The following is a 21,580-nucleotide window of genomic DNA, read 5'->3' as shown; positions in this document are numbered from 1 at the left end:
CTGACTGAGTTTTGAAAATATGTTTGTTTGTGTTTCGATATTAGGCCTGTTTCCCTGTGACACATTCGTTCCCGCAGCTGTCGTACCTCAGGGGTGGCCCGTGGGAGCTCCAGACGCCCCACAAGCGGGAGTCTTCATTTCTCCAGAGGCCATGCAACCTCTGCAGCCTACGGCAGGTAAATTATTAGAACCCTTCTTTATTAATGAATGGTTAGAGTATCAACTATCAATATAAATCAGCAGACTTATTTTTTAGCAGCATACAGCGGTATAGATAAAAATTTCAGAACTATCGCAGATGTTTTTAAACTTATATTATTGATTTCACAACTAGAGGAATTAATTTGTAGTGGAAATATAAGATCTAGGGTTAATGGGCAACGAAAATCTTTTTTTAATTCAGTGCGGATTTAGAATTTTAGAGTTTTTTTTCTTGGTGTCCCACAAGTTCCCTTTCTGACACTAATCGTGTACCTGTGTTTTTTTCTCTTCTTTGCCTTTTCTCCTCCACTGTTTTTTCTCCCAATGTCCTATTCTTCCAAGTATTGAGACTGGTAGAGTAGGCACAAATGCATTAACAAGACAGTTTCTGAGTTATGTTTAGGGCGTTATGGTCACAAAAGCTAGATAGTCCTGTGCTCTAAGAAAGTAAGTTTTGAATGCAGGGCTATGAGCAGACAGTGATGGGTCCTAAATTTCCAACTTCCTTCCCTTAGAGCCAGCCCAGCTGGTAGAAATGCCATCAGCAGAAGACAGGGCACCAGCAAAAACATTGGAAGAAATGATGGGATTGAAGCCTGCTGACATGGCACCATCTAGAGATACGGAGATGGCCTTAGCCAAGGACATGGCACCAGCCACAGAAACAGAAGTGGTATTGGCTAAAGACGTGGAACCGCCTACCGAAGAAGATGTGGCACTTGCAAAGGACATAGAATCATTCATCGAATCCGACATGGCCCTAGTCAAGGATGTGGCACTACCCGCAGAAACAGAGGAAGCCCCAGCCAAGGACAGAACACTATCCAAAGAAACGGAGAGGGGACCACCTATAAAAATGGATGTGGCCCCAGCTGAGGACGTGGTACCACCCACAGGCAGAGAGATGGCCACAGCCGAGGGTATGGTATCACTCTCAGAAAAAGAGATGGCACTGGCTAAGGACTTTGTATCATCCACAGAAATGTCTTCAGCCAAGGAGTTGGCTTTGTCCTCAGAAACCGAGGTGGCCTTAGTCAAGGACATGACTCCGTCTCCAGTAACAGAAGTGGCCCTGGTCAAGGACGTGGCTCCACTCCCAGAAATAGAGATGTCCCTGGGCAAGGATGTGGCTCCATCCCAAGAAAAAGAGGTGGCCCTGGTCAAGGACATGGCTCCATCTCCAGTACCAGAGGTGGCCCTGGGCAAGGACATGGCCCCATCTCCAGTATCAGAGGTGGCGCTGGGCAAGGACATGGCTTCAGCCCCAGAAACAGAGATGGCCCTGGGCAAGGATGTGCCTCTGCGTCCAGAACCAGAGATAGCCCTGACTAAGGGTGTTGTCTTGCCCTCGGAAATGGAGGTGGCATCAGTTCCAGTTAAGGACATGGAAGCTGTACGGACACAGGAAGAAATACATGGGGATTCCCAGTTAAGGTCTCTCCAGAACGAGGGGCATTCCGCTGCACCCGCTTCCACGATTTCACCAGGTATGGACTTAACTCACTCTCGGTATTTCTGTCTGCCAGGGTGCAGTCCCCGGAAGGGTCAGGGACAAGTGTCATGCCAAGTAAAATAAAGACAGTACTTTGCAAATCCATGCCCGCTCCTACTCTCCTAGGTGATTATTTTTCACCTTCGCCTTCCTCCAGCCTCCAGCACCTTCTGCGTCCGTCCGTATTCGCTGCTGATCTTTCTGTTTTCCTCATAGATAATTGAAGCAGTAAGCGACTGTCCATGGCCATCTGTCAGTCATTTACCTGACTCCTTGTGTCTGCGTGCGCGGACTCGGCCTGCCTCCCTGCCCGTCAGGCCGCCCTCCCTGTCGTGCACGAGCTCCCATCTCTTTTTGCCGGCTTAAGCACATCGCCCCAGCCCTTCTCTCCTTTCTTGACTCTCGCCAGTTTTTTTTCCCCTTTCCATTGGATCATTCCCACCAGCATACAAACATTTCTTTTTTTCCCCATCTTAACTAGAAAACAAAAGCCGGCCCCCCTCCCCCCCGCCCAACTCCACCTTCCAAAACTTCCACTCCATTTTCTGCTGCCCTGACAGGAGCAGCCCTCATTCCTGCAAAACTGTTTCCGTTGCCAGTTTCTGGAACGTGGAGAAATCACTGAAACTGTGCTTTTTCTCAAACACACATCGTGTTTACTATTACTTTTAGAACCGGTCTCAGCCACAGGCCAGAAGTGTCACGTGCCAACAGATGAGGAGCCTGTGCTGGAGAAACCAGAGCAAAAGAAGCCATTGGATAGTCAGTCTTCGGAGTTTTCTTCAGAGACCTCGGGTAAGTTGGGAAAGTGCAGCGGACTCTGAATTCGCTGAAACTGGACGGTGGCAGTGTAGACAGTGTTCCCGGCTGGATGCTGGTAATCGGCAGTCCCATTTATGAGGTCAGTTCTCTTTCTAGACAGATTTTTGTCTTGCCAAGGCAGAAAGTCAGCTGGTTACATACATTTAAATTATCACTGCATCACCTCAGGACACTTAAATTTTAATCCTGGTTACCTGTTCGCTGTTCGGTCCCGCGTGGTCTCAGGTTATTTAAGTTCCCTGTATCTCAGTTTACTCAGCTTTAAGAGGAATATATTGGTCCCCTGTTCCGTAAACCCTGCTGGTTGCAGTGTGTTTCACAGCCCAGCAGCATCTGCATTGCCTGGTAGCTTGTTGGAAATACTCCACCTTGACTCCACCGCAGACCGTCTGAATCATAATATGCATTTTCACATATTTTCCAGATAATTCTTATATACATTCAACTTTGAGAGGCACTGCTATATGATACTTTCTAACTTAAAGTTCGATTATTCATTGAACGTTAATTTAAGATGGCGCGGTTTTTGTTGTAAGGCTGAAACGTGCGTGTGATCATCGACTTGAGTCTCCACGTACTGTTCTGTGACTGTGATTGGAATATGAACTGGAGGGGAGGGACCATGACGTATTTCACTTACAATCTCTGGTGCTTTGCATACCATCTAGCACCAAGAAAGAGCAGAGTAAACGTTTGGGTTTTTTAAAATGTTGTTTTAGTGACTCAACATATCAATAAAGATTTATCCAGTTCTTACTGTATACAGAGTACAGCATGCTAAGGCACGTGGATGTTTAAGTCCGGGTCCTTGTTATCTATTATAGCCTGGATGGCAAGAGAGGTTCCGGGACATGAACTCTGAAACCAGAGATTTACATAATAATTGAATAAAATAGTATAAGAGATGGCACCAAATAACTGCTGATTAATTGCCAAATTAAATGTTACAAATGCTGAAGCCTAGCAATTTTTTGAGAGAAGGAATAATTGACCTGAGGCGTTAAATAAATGAATGGTAGGATTCGGAGGACTTAGGAGCGGTAAAGACAAAAACAAAGGTACTGTGTAAGTATTTTAATATTCTTCGAAGTCATTTCATCGAGTCGGACTTGACAAGCACTGTCCTAGACCTGCTCTTAGTGGACTCTTCCTCGGAGGTCGGACCCACGCTGCATTGACGTGGAGGCAGGAGGTTGGACCAGTTGACCTCTTGAAACTTTTCCAAGGGTGCTTCTCTCGATCGTTTTAATTCGTTACTCTACTCGACAATGTGTCTATGTTTCTGTCTTTGGGGAAGTACATTTGGAACAGAACATTTGTCTTTCAGTGTAGGAGGCTCTGGTTCCGGAATGATGAGAATTTTTCTCTGGCCAAAATACTAATTCAGTATCTTTTTTCTTTTCTTCCTCCTCTTCTCCTTTTTTTCCCCAGTAGCATAAGTCTGGCCTTCTGGTCTGTTTCCCAGAATTGACCTGGTTAGTTTGACAAGTAATTAGTATAATATTGGTGATAGATTCTTAGAATCATAAATTCTAAGATCATACATATTTCATTTAATTAATTTATAAATATCACCAAAAAGAGTCAAGAGCTTACCATCTTTGCAGAATTGGGAATTGTGTACCTAGTAAACTAATGACAAATATAAATATCAGATGAGATTAATAGGCAGTAAGCGCTCATTATAGGAGTTAGAAAATCTCAGAATTTCTTTTCTCTAGTTTTAAATATATTGTAAATATGTTTGAAAAAAACATGGCTTTACCCGAGATGATGATCTTTGTTAAATATTTGATAATCCCAGTTAAGGGTGAGAAATGTTTTGGAAAAAGCTGTTTTCCTAAATGCATTAGAATGTGGGTTGGCGAAAATAGACTACTTAAATGAGTCACTAAAGAGACCTTTTTTTTAGAGACACAGTAACAAGGAGTTTTCTGTTTGGAATTTTGGCCACCCTCGTGTGTTGCAGGTACCGTCCCCACACAAGCCAGACAAGTGTGCAGACCCCGGGACCGCAGGCCCGCCCGGCCCAGGCCCGCCCGGGTCCCTCCTGAGCTGCTGGGAGGCTCTTCTCCACAGAAGACGCTCGATTCCGGGCCGGGCCCCTTCTCTTTGTCCGAGTCGGGCTGGGTCTCCGGTTCATTTTCTTGTGGTGAGCCCGGGAACCCAAGGAAAACTAGTCATGGTGACGTCCTTGAACCCCAGAGGGACTTTGGCAGGGAGGCCTGGGATATAGAAAGCACAGCAATGATGATGAAGAAGAAAAAGAAGAAACCGAAGCAAAAGAGATACTCTCAGCCCCGGGCTGGGGGGCCTTGGGGTGACGACAGTGCAAAAGAGCCTAAAGGCCGTCCCTTTGCAGCCGACCCACAAAAACCAGATGTTCTCCCCAGCCCGTCCACCGCTGCGGGCACGGAATATGGACCGGCAGCAGGAGAAGACCTCAGAAAGGACCGTGACATTGACTCGAAAACAGCCAAGCCGGTAGCCGAGAGCTGTGTCGCAGAAAGCCTCGGTGTTCCTTCGTGTCCTTTGGAAGAACCGATAAAGTCTCAGCCCACGCTGAGAGTAGAGGCGGAGGTCAAAGGCAGCAAGGCAGGACCTCAGAGCCGAGATGGGAAGTCGCTGCAGCAAGGCGAAGGCTCTCCTGAGCATCAAATGCAGACCCTCGGCTCGCTCGGACTGCAGGCGCCCCCGACGGAAGTCTCTGCACACAAAGGAGAAATTCCTTCGGAGGCCAGACCCAGAGAGGGTTGCTCTCCTGTCTTGGACCAAGAGGCCGTGGGGACGATTTCAAAACCCACGGCAGCCAAAGAGCTGCCTAATTCGATACCCACTTTGACAGCAAGTAGTCCATTAGGAAGGAGTCTGACAGAAGGGAACGATGCAAGGAAAGCGACTGACCTGCAGAATGACAGACAGAAACGGTCCTCCGAAGGGGCCGAGCAGGTTGAAGAACTGCACAAGGAAGCTCTGCCCCAGCAAAGACGGGGGACGAGCGTCTTAGCTTCTGAGCAGCCGCAGGACGGGGCGGTGGTTCAGGTTCCTGGGCCGGGGAGCGAACCATTTAAGAGGATGGCAGGTGATGGCAAAAGCAGGAAGGGAAGGGGGAGTTCCGGGAAAGCGAGAGCAGGTTCCGGGAAGGGAAGAGCAAGGGCTGAGACGCCCTTCCTTCCACACGGCCAGGAGGACGGCGGAGCTGTTCTGGTCCCGAGTGAGCCAGACCCTCAAACTGAAAGAACTCCTGCCGCGGAAAAGAGGGAGGAGCATCCAGGGATCATGGCTGATCCCCCTGAGTCGGGGGTGACGGGGACACCTAAGGAGACCGCTGACCCTAGCAGGGCAGGCACCTTGCAGGCATCGGTTCCTTTGGGAAATGGGGCAGGCGTGACTCAGACGTCTGGGGCTCGAACAGATAGAGGAGCTATAGCCACACATCCAGGTGTCGGTAACCAGGGCAAGGAAGGAAAGTGTCCTTGGATGGATCGTGAGGCAGCTCCCTGGTTTTCTGAAAGGCCTAAAAAAAGAAACAATGAAGGCAAAGCCAAAAAGTTTAAAAATAGTTATTCCTCACATCCCGCTAGAATGGAGAGCAAGGAGGAACTCCTCAGCCCAGCTTTTGTAGAGAAAGAAGGAGAGGCTGGTAGTGCTCCCCTTCAGAACAAGGACCTGGGACTCACTTTTCCTATGGATCATGAGCCTTTGTCCTCACATACATCAGATACATCCACAGCGGAAGCAGTTGACCGAAAGGGTGGAAACGTTGAGGTTAATTCTTTTGAGCTTGGGGTTCTTGGTGGGAACAAAACACACACACTCAAGGATTCTGCTGTTACCGAAGCAGCTACCAAGGTGACAGATGTGAGCCGCCAAGACCTAACCCAGGGGGCAGGATTTGCTCCTGCAGTACTGCCTGAGGAGCATGAGACAGCCTCAGCCAAGGGGCACGCCGCAGCGGCTGACAAACCAAATAAAAGGAATAATGGTGAAAAAAGTAAAAAGGCTAAAAATAGTTTTCCCGAGAAGCACATTCTAGAGAATAAGACAGATGCAACAAAAGCGCATGTTCCCATAGAAGCCACAGGGGTTCACAGCATTGAAGGAATGGGCTTTGTGGACGAAAATAGAAATATTACATTTACCTGCCCCAGGATACAGCCAGGGGTGATAAATAAGACAGTCCCTGTAGAGGCTCTGGACTCAGCAGCCTGTGAAAAACTGCCCACTCCTGCTTTTCAAGTAGCAAAGGAAGGTGATTCCTTTCCAGACACCTTGGCAGAAAGTAGGCAAGAGACAGCTCCGGCCCATACTTCCGAATTATTAGCGGTAGATAATGGCAGCAAAGATGGAGTCCCAGATCGAGAAAGCCCCAAGGCTCCCTCTGCTGTGACGCCTTCTGCAGTCCCAGGAGGAGGCGCCCTGCCTTCTACAGCATGCGCGGAAACGCGTAGGGGTCCTGGAGATAAGGGTCTTGAGAACGAAGGTGAGCTTGCTGATCCCATGATAAGTGAAGCAGGGACAGGTGGAGGAGGTGTGACAGGCGCATCTGAGTCAGCGCCCAGTGGTGCATCTGAGCATTCGACAGAGGAAGTCACAGAACTAGCGAAGGGGCGCTTTTCTGGAGTGCCGGCGGACGGCCAGAGCCGCCCAGGTGACGTCAGAGGCCTAGAAGCATGTGCAGATAGGAGTAATTTCCCAACGTACCCAGTTAACAAAAAGAAAGAACGTGAGAAAGGTTCTGCTCCAGTTCAGATTCCTGACGTACTAGGAGACAAAGCACAAGGACCCCATTCCCGTGAAGACCAAAACGCTGAGGATAGAGAGGCCAGGGGCCCCCCGAGTTTGAATAAGGAAGTGGATGTGACTCCTTTGCCTCCAGAGAGTGAAAAGTGTACATTAGAAGTAATCAGCCTGGCTTCCAAAGTCACAGAACTGGAAGATGTCTCCGTGCCAACACCGGAGCTCCAGTCAGATTTCTCAGATGGCAGAGTCGAAGCCTCCCCTCCGAGGCTGGTGGATACGTTAGCACTGAATGCTTGCAAGGAGCTTCAGCCCCCGGGCCCCCAAGATAGCATCTCTGAGGTACATGGGAAAATGACGGAAGAGCCTGAACCAGAGGCCCTGGCAGAAGGGAAGAAGGAAGACAAAAGCAGGACGGCAGAACCAGTGAAAGGCTACATGAGACCCACCAAGTCCCGGGGGCTTCCTCCATCTTTGCCCAAGTCTACAGTCCAGGAACGAGAGAGGCCCAAGCCAGCGAAGGCCAGCGGTATGGCCCTGCCATGGGCAGTGTGTGTGCGTGTGGCTTTTGACTCAGCATCCGAGAGGCAAAGAGCTTGTGCTTTGGTTCCATCCAGACTCTAATCGTCCTTGTTGTTAATCATTGATTTGTTGGCATGAAAACGTGTAACTGCTAATTACGTGTTATCTCCAGCCAAGGCATGTCGTGTGTCCAGCCCGAGGAGGCTGGGGACTTGGTCGCATGCCTTTTTACCTAGCACTGAACCTCGAGTTTTAGGGGAAGTTGAATTTCAAGCAGTGAATTGTTTCGCAGAAGGCCAATTACCATCCACTATCCTTAGTTTTTTGTTTTTTTTAAGTGTGCCTCCTACGTGTAAAGTTTACAGCCAAATTATAATTATTATTTTATAAGGAGGAGAAAAGAAAACATTTCACATCCAACTGTGCGCGTGGGATTTCTTTTTTGTCAGTATGTACATATCTTGTGCTAATGGGACTAAATATCCAAATTGCTTTTAGATTCAATGAATACGGGCTGCCTTTGGTGAGGACATGGTAGCCTCCGACCAGCATCGGTAGGCACAGACTTGGCGTTTCTAGTAGTGGGACATGTGTCTCAGTGATGCAGCCACATCTTTTACCAGTTTGTCGCGTACAGCCGTTGGCCCACGGCTGCATGCAGGGCAGAGTTTCAAGCATACTCTACGCCCACGGGCTAGTCTATAAAACTTGCCCACGTAGGATTCCTCATAATTTTGCCCCTTTGGGCTCTAATCAGTCAAGTAATTAGAATGAGATTGAGAAGGATGATTCCTTAAAGACATAGTTATTTCTTCCCTGAAAAGTATACATCTAATCATGACTTACTTCCCTGAGCCTCGCCTTCAAAAAATTGTTTCTGGCCTTTGAGGTTTTTCACAACTTACAAATGATACTGTTTCCTAATCACTGCTTCCCAGCGTGCATGACGCAGCTACTAACTCCAGAAATAAAAACCCCAGTTGGCCTCAGGAGCCGGTTGGATGGAGTTTTGGAGAGGCCTCGTCCCTGGGTGGGGGATGGTGTCCTGCATGCTGCGAACTCGTCTGGGGACAAGTGCATGCGGGGCCCGTGCTGCACCTGAGTTTGCACCGGTCAGGAGCACAGGCTGCGTGTGTAGTGAATGCCCAAGCCTGTTACTCGCCTAAGATGTTCTCATCTCCTCTGTTTTTGTCTCCTTCCTTTTATTAGCTGCCCTGCTGCCAAGGCAGCACATGCCGTCAGACAGGGCGCCTGCCGCTCTCCTTCAGGCTTCCACGCTCCCTCAGTGCTTTGATTTTAGCTTCCGGATTGGTCGTTTAGTGTCAGCAGTGATGCAGAGGGGAGCGTGTACATTTTCTGAAACCCAGCCATCTCTTTTTGCCCAGTACGTCCGAAAAAAATGTAGAAAGAGGATTTGTCCTGCTTCTTGTCGGGAGGCGAGGCAGGTGCAGTAGAACTTCCGGGGCCTCGCCTTGGCCAGGCCGGGCTCAGGGACTGTGTTCGGGGTGGCCTCGCAGAGCGGCTGAGGACAGGGTGATGGATTTGGGGCGAAATTTGTTGTTTCTTCTCTCAGTTCTGTCAGACCTTTTCCCTAAGGATAATCTCTATTTTTTTAAATAGTTAAAAATATCTTTTTGTTGTTGTTGTTGTTACTCATTTTGAATAGGTGATACATTCACATGGTACAAAAGGGTACAGGAAAACGTGTCTGCCTTTCTCCATCAACCCTCAGCCACGATTCTCTCTGCAGGGGCAACCCGTGTCACAGTGTCTCACACACCCTTCTAGGCAATTTGTGCATAAAGAAGCAGTGACATGTATTTCCTGATTTTCTGTAAATGAGGCATATAACACTGCCGTGTGCCTCGCTTCGTAAACTTAATTACTTTAGAGTGCTTTTCAAATCAATATAAAGAAAAAGGGTTTCAGTGTTTTTTAATAGCAGTGTAGTATTTCTTTGTAAGGATATATATATATATACCCTAATGTATTTTACCACCTCTTTATTGATGGAAATAGAGGTGTTTTCCAACTTTTCTGTATTAGAAACAAGGTGTATAAATTATTCTCATATATATAGAAAGCCACACTTGTTCACCTGTATAATTTTTTTAAAAGGTTCACCTGTATAATTTTTTTAAAAGGCTCTGGAGTAGACTCTGAGTTGACGGATATGTATTACAATTTCGGTGGGCGCATTGTTCCCCGTAGGGCCACAGAGACCAGAGCTGGACCCTGACCCTCCACGTAGACTTTCCCCTGGCGCTTTCTCCACCAGTGTCCTCTTTTCTGTTGTATGTGCCGACCTAAAACTTACTTCTTGGTATACATTTATTTCGTGTTTTACTTATTTACCGTGACCTCCTTGTGTATTGGAAGGAAGTTCATAGTTCATAGAAGCCATCTCTACTCTCGAGGCTGTAAAATTATTTCCTTTATCATTTTATATTTTTCACATTTTGAATCTTTGATGAATCTAGAATCTGCTTATTTGTTTTTTTGTGTATATTTTGTTTATGAGATGGGAGGTAGGATTACTTGGTCATCCCACTGTTTTTTGTATAATCTCTCTCCCACAGAAATGCCACCTTTTCATGCTGTCAGTTCCTGTATGCATTTGGTCTGTTTTTGGACTTTTCTGATACGTTGGTCTTTCCATTCAGGCTTCAGTAACGCCATGTGGCTTAATGATATAGCCCATGTCTCACCCTGTTATTCTTTTGCCGAGTTTTCCTATTTTTGCCTATTATTACATATAAACTTGAAAGTTGACTCTTATAGTTTTGAGGGGGGAAAAAATCCAGTCAATTTTTTCTTGAAATCACATTAAATATATAGATCACCCTAAGGAGAATCGATGTCTTCTATGTTGAGTTTTTCTATCCAGCAAACATAATAATATGCCATGTGCAAGTTTATGCGTACTAGTCTCTCACTGGTGTCTTGGTGGTTTTTTTGGTACAAATCTTGTATACTTCTAGTAAGGCTTATTCCAGGATGTCTGGGAAGCAGGGGAATGTGCAGAGCAGGGTTTCAGGAAGCCTGGGGCTCTGAGGCTGGGCACTGAGTGGGCTGGAGGGTGTCTGGCTTTGTGACAGGGGACAAGGCAGGGTGGTTCCTGATGCCCCATGTGGGCTGTGGTGTTTCACCATGACTGATTCCAGGCCTGGCTTTATTAAATTTTGTGTTTGTTCCTAACTTCAAATCAGTCATTTTTAAGGGCCCTGCCCCCAGATTGCCAGTGACTCTGACATATCTTGTCCTCATTTGTGGTCAGATGGTGTTACCCATGGTTTTTAGGGTTTGGATAGTGAAGATATTATTAGTGGTGTTAATAAAAATAATAGCAGCTGCTACCTATTGCTTGAAGATACATGCCTATTTCCCTACCGCTAGATAGGTAGATAGTCACACACACACACTCTCCAAATTGTGAAGGATTCTCCCCATATTACAGGTGAGAAAATGGAGGCTATTCACGTTGAGGTCACGCAGACAGTGAAGTGGCAGAGGCGGAAGTTAAACCCAGGTCTTTCTGACTGTAAGGCCTCTGCTTTCCTCATTCTTGCCTCAAAGGAACCTTCTAGAAATTTTAGGTTCTTAAAAATATGAAAGCTAGCACTTAATAATTTTATATTTCTTTATTTTAATATCTAAGCACTAAAGCACTTTCCTAGGTGGAGAAATGGAGACACATCGTGAGGACATAAATTGAGAATCAGAAGCTATTTCGGGATAAGAATCTAGCTAGGTCTTTTGACTCTGCCCAGCATTTTATTTTCCAGGCAGAGACTGTTCGATGTATTCGTGTGTTCTCCTGAACACCCAGCATACAGCATTCCGTGTATGTGATGCCTAATGACACTTTTTGAATTATTAATGAATCGTCTTCAGCGAGTCTCTTCCTCTTGGCGGTGGGGGAAGGGGACGCACCGCTGAGGCGCTTCCGGCGAAGCGCGCCCCTCCTGTCGTTTGTTCGTGCCACTCGAGTTCCGGGAGCCTTAGCCACAGGTTTATGTGTGTCGCCCTGAGCGGGGAACGCTCAGATACTTGGGGAGTCTGAGCTCAGATCGTCAAGAGAGGACTTGTCGTGGTTTGGGGAAGGGAAGAGCAGGTGTGAGGGCGACTCACGACGGACTCTGGCACGTGCCACTGCTCCACGTCGGCTGCTCCCTTTTGCCATCACGACAGCCGAGTCGCTTTTATCTGGCTTCATTTCTTTTCCTTGAGTTTGCTTGAGCCCCGTCAAACTGTCTTCCATCAGCTGGGAATGTCAGTTTATGGTGGGAAATTCTCTTGGTGTGAAACTTGTAATTTTTAAAGCCAGAATTCTAACAGTTTGAAGGCCCTTGTGCATAAATAAAATATGCACAGCAGATGAAAAAGCCATTTTAATTTTAGAACTTGCTATGATTTTACAACTGGAGAAGTAAGTACCCATTCAGTAGCGTCTGTCTTTAACAGTAGTGCTGTTTGTGAAGTTTCTTTCCTTTTTGCTTGCTTCCCACTTACCCTCTCACTCTCTGGCTTTTTTGAAATAAGGCCGTCTTACTCTTTGAAACGAGTTCAGCGAATCGTCGTTATCCTACTTTAAAAGCGGTTCTTCCCCTCATGCCCCTTCCCCTTCACTTTACCCTCTGGCCGACAGTAGCATCGGAGGATTCTGAAAACCAATGATTAACAACTTAGCTTTTGATTTTCGGTCTTGGAGGTATTGTATGTTTATTTCCTTACAAGGTGAGTGAGTGGGTCCTATTCTCTCAGGTACGGTGACCACTAAGCTGAGTTTGGGGGTTGCGATGGGTGTGTGTTAGGTTTCCTTGGCAGTGGACAATTCCCCCGTAAATGCAGACTGACTTAGGTTTTGATTCGTGACAGGGGTTGAACTGCCAGGGTGGCCACCATTTTTGTGGGTCCTGATACGTGAATTACCTTGATCAAGGGTCACGTAAATCAGAGTACTAGCTTCAGTTTTTTCATTCTGTCTGTCTGCTTACCAACTTTTGAAAGTTAATCAGGGAGAATCATGATTTTCTTGAGTTAAACACATACTAAGAAATGTTTCTAAAATTTAGTTAGAATATGATTTTGAAATCTTTTTGCATATATGTTTGAATATATAAATGCAAACACCATTTTACTTCCAGGTACGTAACTAGATTGCAACTTCAGTCTTCAGCTTTTATTAGTAAAGAGTGTCATCAGTCACTGTAATTAGTAGAATTATTTACTTTGTGAAGATAATTTATTAGAAATGGTTTCCTGGAGACAGTAACAGGGAACATTTGGTCAATCTGGAATGTGGCTTTGTTGCCTTGGTAACTGATAAAAAAGAATGCAGAGCAACCTGGTTTTGTGGAGCATATCAAAACCAGGGCCCTGAATAGGTTGAGGACTGGCTTGGTTGGGGCACAAGGCGGAAACAACATATCTGTGAGGTCAGACCCTGCAGCCCATGGCAGCGCCCTTAGAGGTGTGACATGTCATATATGGTCTGATAAAAGAGCCCGAGAAACCACTTTCTGACCAAATGCTGGGAATCCATGCACTTTCCTCAGACTTGGGCAGAATGAAACCCAAAACCCTTTAGGCCGAGGGACGTTTCGATTCATCTGCCTAGATGAGTTTAATGACGAGGAGGACCAGGGCAGATGATACAGGAAGTCATCCATCCTTCCACGAGCAGAACTTTTTTGAGAGCCTACTTACTTGTGTCATGCACTGTGCTGCACAGATGGATAGGTCATATTCCTGCCATCTAGAAGCTTCCAGGAAAGGCACATAAGTAAAAGATTATGGTAGTTTCCAAACCCAAAAATGGGTAGAGAGCAATTACAGTGCTGAAAAAACATGAAGGAGTCAGTTTGGGGGTGGGGTCGTTAAACAAACAAACAAAAAAGCTTTCAGTTTTTCGGAAAGCTTTGCTGAATTTATCAAGCCACATACTAGCCAGAAGAGGACCGGGCCCCGGAGCATGCAGTCTGAACCGCCAGCGGCACGGCAGGCGGATAGGACGAGCGCGTTGGCCATCCTGGCGTTGTCAGGCGCTTTCGTACGCTAGGTTTTGGGGACGGGAGATGTTAAGTGTTTTGAGAGAATTTACCGTGGCTGCAGGTAAGGGGGTGGGAGGAGGTGAAGCGGGAGTAGCTCCGGATAGGTGCGCAGTCTGCAGCGTAAGGAAGAAACGTTCATCTCGTGGTCGGCTAATAGATGCCGGAGGTTGATCCAGAGCTGCAGCGAACATTCAGGCGTGTGAGCCGTCTTTTGTTAGCGGGTTGCACTCTCTGGCTGGTCACTTAATTTAGAACATCTCAGAATTTTTCTTTTGTCAGGGTCTGGACTACACAGAGGTGACATTTAAGTGAATTCCGAATAGTAGGAGTAAAACCTAGAAGCAAGGAATTTCAGTGGCAACTGAGTCTAGAATTTAGGTCATCCGGTTCCCAAGGACGTTTATTTCCTCTCACCTGGGCACGCTCAGCCTCGTAAGACTTCGTGGAAGCTCCTCGCGTGCCCGCCAGCTGGGCGTACAACACGGCGGTGGCTGGGAGGGCTGAGCTCGCTGCAGCGGCTCCCATGGGTGAGCGTGCGTTCCTGAGCGAGGTTAGGTCTGTAGTTCTGAACTGGACGAAAGCATTGGCCGAGCCGAACTCAGATCCTACTAATTGTAGTGCCGGGTTCCCCCACTGTTTGTCATCCAGGTGGCTTCCACCTCATTTGAAGTGGAACGAACCCATTAATTCTAGTTCCATGTGATCTCTGCCTTGGTGTGCTTTGCGGAAGCAGTGGTGTGATCACACGATAAGCCACTCTGTCCCCTCCCCTCTGAAAAAGGCTCTGGGTGTGCGCTTTTTCTTAGTGAAGCAAGACCTGCCTGCTCGCCTACTCAGCAGCAGTGTGAAAAACCTCGCTTTTGTTCCCCAAACACGTTACACCTGTCCACACGTGTACATATTGTGTGCTAATTTGAGAGTTTCGAATCAATCATAAAAAGATAAATTATAATGGCAAATTAAAGCTTGAAGTACTTTTTTCATTGAATGTAAAAAATCAAAACAAAACAAAACTCTAAACAGGAGAGGGCACCCAGTGACTAAGACTGGTTTTCGCTCAGTGGTGTGGGAAGATGGGCGGTTAGAGACCAGGCCTCCTGTATGTGGCTTTCCCATTCGCTCACCATGGCCCTTGGATGGCCCGTGTTCTTTTTCTCGCTCTGGATCCCGTTTTCTCTCCTTTCAAATGAGAGGGTTGAGTTAGAGGAGTGCCGGCATTCTGATTCTGTACCGTGTCACCCGCGTCATTGTCCTCGCAGGACTGCTTTTATGGAATGACCCTTGACCTAAAAGATTTGGAGAATGGGGTAATTATCTTCTTCAGGCAGGTCCTCAGATTTTAGCAGCTAGTTATCTTTGCTTCTCCCCTGTCTGTTAATCTGTTGTTGACATTAGGGTTTGTGTGGTGTTTCTTGTGATTGGTGGCTTGTTTTGTTTCTGTTTCTTACCTTTGTCAGAGCAATCCCGTGTACAGAATCTCCAGTTCAGGGACTTATGCTTTATCATTTCACATTAAATTCCACGTTGGGAGAGAAAAAGCGTACTTTATACATAAATACATTTTCTTAGTTTAAGAAAAAATTTAAGCCAGCATCAGAGGGTACATTCTGTGTGTTAGCTACCTAGTGAAATGCGTTTTATGCATGTGACCTCACACCTACATGAGGGGTGGATTCTGTGGGTGTCTCCATATTACTCTTTATGTTCTGTTGTACTCAGACCCCAAGGTGTCACCAGGCGTATGTGCGTTCCTAAGCATCTAGCTGACGTGGTGTCTTGGGCACTCGCATCTTGTCTGGGCCTGTGCTGCTTGGCCCCTGAGCCCCAGATTGCCCCTTCCAGTTCTCCAACTCTCGAGCCCAGTACTGAGGCGTCTGCTCGGCGCGCAGCACCCAGGTGCTGACCTCATCAGGCGCGTCCCTCAGGCTGCCCGCACTTCTGATCCACAGTGTGAACTCTGGTCCCGGGGATGTGCTCCCGTGGGACCGGCCTACTTCATTCTCCTGGTTCCAGCTCCTGGTCTTTTGGCTGACTCACATTTTGCAGTTTGCTATTTATGGACCAGGTTGTCAAAGCAGGATGTGTGAGATTTGAAGGTAGCAGGGACTTGCAATTCTAGTTATTGCCGTAGTTATTTTTTTTCTTTTTTCTTTCTGGTGTTGGTGGGGGAGGGTCTGGTAGTCTGGCTTGTTCTTCGTCTAGACTCTTCTCTGCCCCTTCGGAATCCGGCAGCCAACTCAGATTGCCGTTTTCCTCAGATAAGCTGCTACATTCCCCAGTCGCGTCTGCTGGCAGCAGGCAGCACCCTTGCATGGGGAGGGGTGGGCTTACTGGATAGACTGGCCCCTGGAGCTGCGAGTTAAAATCACACTGTGAGTCGAACATAGCAGCAGACCTGTAATTCCTTGAACCTTTTTATTGAGATGTAAGGGCTTTAAAAATGTAAAACTGTAAGGCACCTTATAGACTCCCCTCATGTTGTGGATGAAGAAACTGAAGCTTGGAGCAGTTATGTGAATTCCCTAGAATCAGAATGATTAATGGCACAGAGATTTTTAAACCTGGCCTTCTGACTGCAGGCTAAATAATTATTTTTTCCCTCACAAACCAAAGATAGAAGGTGTCAGTAAATTGAGAGAGAGAGTGTGTGTGCGCGTGCACGCGTGTGTGTCTTTCGGGGAGAGGGACTCATTTTTGTGAGGGTGGGCTTGTTGAAGCGTACCTGATTTCTAAGGTATTTTCTAAAACTCTGCCTCTGGCATGTTTGGACTACGTTACAACAACACGCTCCTCACCAGACTGTCACAACTTTCATCATATGTTGTACACACTTAATTATATCATTCAGTTATAAAACGTGTGTTTAAAAAGGTAAGAAAGCCTGAATTGACTTGGACTGGATTTCATCACTAAGCCTTTCAGTGCCCAAGACACTCATTCGCTCCCGTTACCAGTTAGAACCAGGACCTTGTCATCACCGCCTTCATCTTGTCCTACATCCTCCCTTCCTTACGTGAGAGCTTCATCCTGCAGTACAGTGACTCTGGCTCCGTGCCGGCGAAGCTTTGTTGTGCTTTGACATGTATTGCTACTGCACTGCTGAAGGTCAAGGGGAAGGAGAGGTGTAGATGAGGCCCGGTTTATGTTCAGGACAGACGTGAACTGGAAATTAGCATTTTTTCCGGCATTCGCATTGCTGCCACTTCTGCCCATGAATATCGTCCTGTGTTAGGTTCTGACGTGGTGCAGAGGGCTTGCAGGGTGGGTCCTGCATGCCGGTTGGGACTTGAGTAGATTGCGTGAGTGGTGTGGATAGTGGAGAGGGTGAGTACTTGGGGACAGAGGCCCCAGCTGAGGAAACCATCCTGGGCTGGACCTCGGTGGTCCCTTCACACTTTATAAACCAGTGATGGGACACCAGGCCTTGTTTTTCTAAAAGCATGGGCTTTTAGAAAGCATGGGCTTTGCCGGATGGGCTCCCCGAAAGATCGTTGCAGTTGATTGCAAATGGCTTTTAAAACACCAAGCTCACTTTTCTTCTGGAAAAGGACATCTCACGTACTCGTGATAGAATATTTCGGTTCCTGTGTCAGTGCAGGCAGAAGGTCACCTTTGTTCAAGGCAGAGCACGGCCCGTCCTTTCATTGTAACTCTTATTTTTTTCCCCCAAGAATTTTCTTTTGTTTATAAGCTCCAAGGTCAGGGCAGCAGTGGGCCACGCTGAATTAAATAGGGCTCCGGTGGGCAGGCAAAACCCCGAGCCACAGACGGCCCAGGTCCCTGCATGCCAGCGCTCAGCGGCAGGCGAGCTGCCCCGGGCTGTACATATGGCAACTGGGACGCTCAGTGGGCTGGAAAGAGCAGGGCTGGTGCAGGAGGGGGAGACCCAGCGTGCTCAGGGAACCAGGGGGCCGGGAAGAAGCAGGGGCAGGAGTAAAAATGCGAGGGCTGTGTTGTCACACAAGTGTCTTAAAACGGGGATCCGTGTCCCCCAAGCCCTGAAATTGCCGCTGGCTTTAAACGAACCCTTTGTTCACCTTCCACGGTGCAGAGCTACAGAAGCTCTCACTGGGCTTGGCGGACTCCACTCCTATCAGTTTTCAAGTGAATTTGATAAGTTGCTATGACAGCAAACCCACTCTTCCTCTGAGAAATTAATGCCTCCAATTTTGATATTACATTAAAGGTTTTCTTTTTTTTTTTTAAGTGAAATTGTGAGCAATTTTCTGGAATCATTGTTCCCTAAGGGTTGTGGCTGGGGATTGGCAAATGAGTCTTGCTTATTTTTAAAACAGTTTTTTGAGTGGGTGAATGTGGAAGTGTGGGCATAGTGTCAGATAAGTGAATGTGTGGGTATACATGGATCTGTACCAGTGAAAGCCGGAGTAATTACTACCCTCAGTACCCACACTGGCACCAGACCATCTTTTAAATCGCAGATCTAAGCGGAGTGCTAGTTAACAGGAAATGACATTTTCAGTTTAACAGCAGCATTCGAATGTGCAGAAAGTAGCTGGTTTCTTCCTTTCTCTTTCTCTTTCATTCATTCTTTCTTCCTTCCTTTCACACTAGTAAATGCATTTAGCACCAGCTGCTTGAGCTGCGAGAGGATCATTGGGGGAAAGGTGGGTTTTGTGGTGAATGCTGGGGACTTGGTGTGATGTCACTGCCAGCTCTGTGCGATCGTAGGTGGTGTTGGAGCTCCAGTAGCGAGAGGGGGCAGAGCCATGGAAGAGACGGTGTCGCTCTCAGACAGGCAGCCAGCCTCTCGCTCCGCCGCGCTCAGCCAGCTCGGTCAGGGCCAGCCTGCAGAGTGCCGGATGGGCTCCCCAAAAGAAATCAGCCAAGCTGGGTTTGAGTGGCAGAGGACAGAGGGCAAACTGAATGAGATTGGGCTGAATGTCAGCATGGACGGGCAGCTGAAAGACGGGCTTGTGAAGAATGCCTGCTTCCTGGAGCCGAGTAAGCTCTGCTTCTTTGAGGGGAAGCTAGACAAAGAGCTCAGCATCGAAGTGCAGGACAGGGAGCGTCAGGCGGGCTCGGGTCACCTTGACAGCAGGTATGTGATTTCAGACTCCTGCCATTCCTCGGAGGGGAACTCGGGACACCAGAAGACATCCGGGTTCCAGCTGGGACCCAGAGAGGGGCCAGACCAAAACAAAGCCACTACAGTTCCGGGGATGGTGGCAGGGAAGAATGGGCCAGAGACCAAGAGCCAGCCAGATCTGGCTGTCCCCGGGGCCGCTGACCTCCCTGCCAGGGAGCAGGGAACCAGTGCATGGAACCCCAACTTTCTTCCAGTGGCTCCAGGCTGTCACTCAGCTGCAGCAAGTCCGGGAAAGGAGGATGGCATCGCTCCTGGCTGCCGGCTGACTGGGGTGGGGGGCGATAACACGGGGAAGCTTGAATGTGGGTCCCCACTACCCGTGGCCGTCACCCCCCCGGCCCCCGCCACTGAGCATTCGCCCACTGCCATTCCACCGATCACCATGGTGGAGTTCACCCAGGAAAACTCGAATGCCGGCTCTCATGTTGGAGACCAGAAGGACGTGGGGAAACTGAGTTCTACCGAGGAGGGGGCTTTGCCCGACCAAGGCCCCCAGCAGAAAAAGGCAATGCGCCGGGCCCTGTCTGAGTGCTCCCACCTCTCAGTGCCCCCGGCTGTCAACCTCGCAGATAAGTACCCTGAACCCCCCGCCCGAGGAGAGCCAGCCTCCGGCCTGCTGCCGCTGCCCAGCAGCCCAGCGCCGCCTCCCGCGCCCAGGAAACCGGGGGCCACGGCCGTAAGGCGCTCCATGACCGTGGCCGAGGAACAGATGGCTGGCTACGCTCTGCAGCCCGGGGAACTGCCCATCCTGTCTACTGAAGGGATGCCTTCTTCCGTCCGCGAGGAGCCAGCGGCCAAGGAGACAGAAGAACCGACCCCCTTGGGCAGCGTCGGCTCTGGGAAGAAGGAACGGGGCCCCGCGGGGCTGCCCCTCCACGGTCAGCTGGAGCGGATTCCCGAAGCCAGCAGCCAGGAGAAAGGACGGGAAGATGAGAGTCAAACGACAGAGAATTCGTGCTTCCAGGTCTGCCAGGGAGGCGAGAGACAGCCCGGACAGGCGGCTCTGGCAGGGAAGAAAGAAATCGAGGTCACCGCAAGCCAGAGCTCCCCATCGTTCCTGCGTGCAGAGACCCCACGTGATGGTATGTTGCTAAATTTTGCCTCCACGGGGAACGAGCAGGCAGCAGGAAGGAGCCAGAGTGACAGATCACCAGCGGGAGCATTAGGCGCCTGTGACTGCCTGCGGAAGGCTGATGCCTGCGTTGGGTGGCTGCTGGGGGTGAGGCAAGAAAGTGAACAAAGTGAACGTAGCTTCGTCAACCTGAACGTCTGCTGGCAGGTCCGAGAGTGGACCGAGGCTGTGTGCTGATTGGATTAGGGTAGAAGGGGTCATAGGGTGGTGGGCATAAGAAATAGAGCCCTTGCTTTGACCTGTCACCCCGCCCACCCCGCCCCCCATCCTCCCACCGCTCAGCTCTGTCGGTCTGGGTCAGAGGACTGGTGAGCCCTCAATCATCCCTTCGCGGCCGAGCGACTGCCTTGCCGGGAGATCTGTCACCGTGCAGATTCACAGGGGGTTCATCCGCGCTGACCTCCTCGCGCTAAGTAGCACAGTCTGGGTGTAAGCTCCGTTTTCCGTTGCTTTTGAGAACATTTTACTTTTGTTCGAGCTGAAAAAGAGCCTTCTAAAGCTGGCTATTTAATATTCTTGTCCTGTTCTTCATGTTTGACCCAGTCTCGCTTCTGGTTCTCCCCTTTCCGTGTGCATGTTGGGAGGATTTCTGGGGAGAGAGGGCTAGAGAAGGAAGGAGAGCTTGCACTTAAAAACAGCTGGGCGTCTGTTGTGTTGCTTGGGCTCTGCGGCTGCCTCCTGTCTTTCTTCCTGGCCCTTTCTTCTCTTTCCCATCCCCCACGCTCCCATGGGTCTTATTGTTGGTGGTCTAAAAAAGCTTGTGATTCACAAGCTTGAAAGCATGATTTAAAACATGAGTTTTCTTTGTAAAAATTGCCTCTTAGGAGCTGTTTCCTCTCATATTTATTTCTCTCAGTACATTTTTTATGAAACATTTTACTCTTTTACTCTTAAAATTAGAGGTGGTGTTTTCTAGGGGTGGGTAATTGAAACAGGACCTTTGAAGACTGACAGGATTTTTTTTTTGTTTTTTGTTTTTGTTTTGTTAATGGAGATAGGCAGAGAAGCTTCATATTTCCCCTTTGATTTCTTCTGACTCCAGGGTGACAAGAATTCAGATCCAATGCTGTGGCTTACTTCTAGGTGTGGCAGAACTGTAAGCTCCCCCTGGACAGGAGTGTGTCATCTTTTTATTGATCTCCAAGTGCCCAGTTCAGTGCCACATACCTTCTAGGTGGTAAGGAGTGACAGCGTGTGTTTATTTCAGAAAGAGTTCATCCTAGGTCACGCTAACAGAAGCTCATACCATTAGAAAATATTTTCAGATGATTGACAAACTCCACTGATCCATTCACCTAAGTGTTTGAGTGCTGGCTCCGCTAGACACTATGTAGATAAAACTATATAAAGGTTTGTTTATTCAACTTGCTTCCCATATGCCAGTCGCTGTCTAGGTACCAGCAATTGTCCTTATGCTCAAGCAACTTCTGATCTAGTTGTGGTGGGAGTGTAGGTGCCAGGATTGTGAATCTTGGAAAGTTCTTGGAGAAGCTGGCCTTGCAAACCCAGGA

At 48.3% G+C, this 21,580-nt stretch overlaps 1 protein-coding gene across 12 annotated transcripts in view; it reads left to right on the top strand.

The window, feature by feature from the left end:
- MAP4 (microtubule associated protein 4) overlaps positions 1–21,580 on the top strand; it is a 156,705-nt gene that overhangs the window by 110,954 nt on the left and 24,171 nt on the right. For all 12 annotated transcript variants that reach the window (XM_015591711.2, XM_025048916.1, XM_025048917.1 and 9 more), the window contains 3 exons: positions 45–176; positions 717–1,688; positions 2,366–2,488. In XM_015591711.2, the coding sequence (XP_015447197.1) occupies positions 45–176; positions 717–1,688; positions 2,366–2,488 (1,227 nt within the window). The remainder of the gene's footprint in view (positions 1–44; positions 177–716; positions 1,689–2,365; positions 2,489–21,580) is intronic.

This window comes from Pteropus alecto, unplaced genomic scaffold (genome assembly GCF_000325575.1).
Source record: "Pteropus alecto unplaced genomic scaffold, ASM32557v1 scaffold156, whole genome shotgun sequence".
Classification (NCBI taxonomy): domain Eukaryota; kingdom Metazoa; phylum Chordata; class Mammalia; order Chiroptera; family Pteropodidae; genus Pteropus; species Pteropus alecto.
This window is presented reverse-complemented; position numbering and strand designations above follow the sequence as displayed.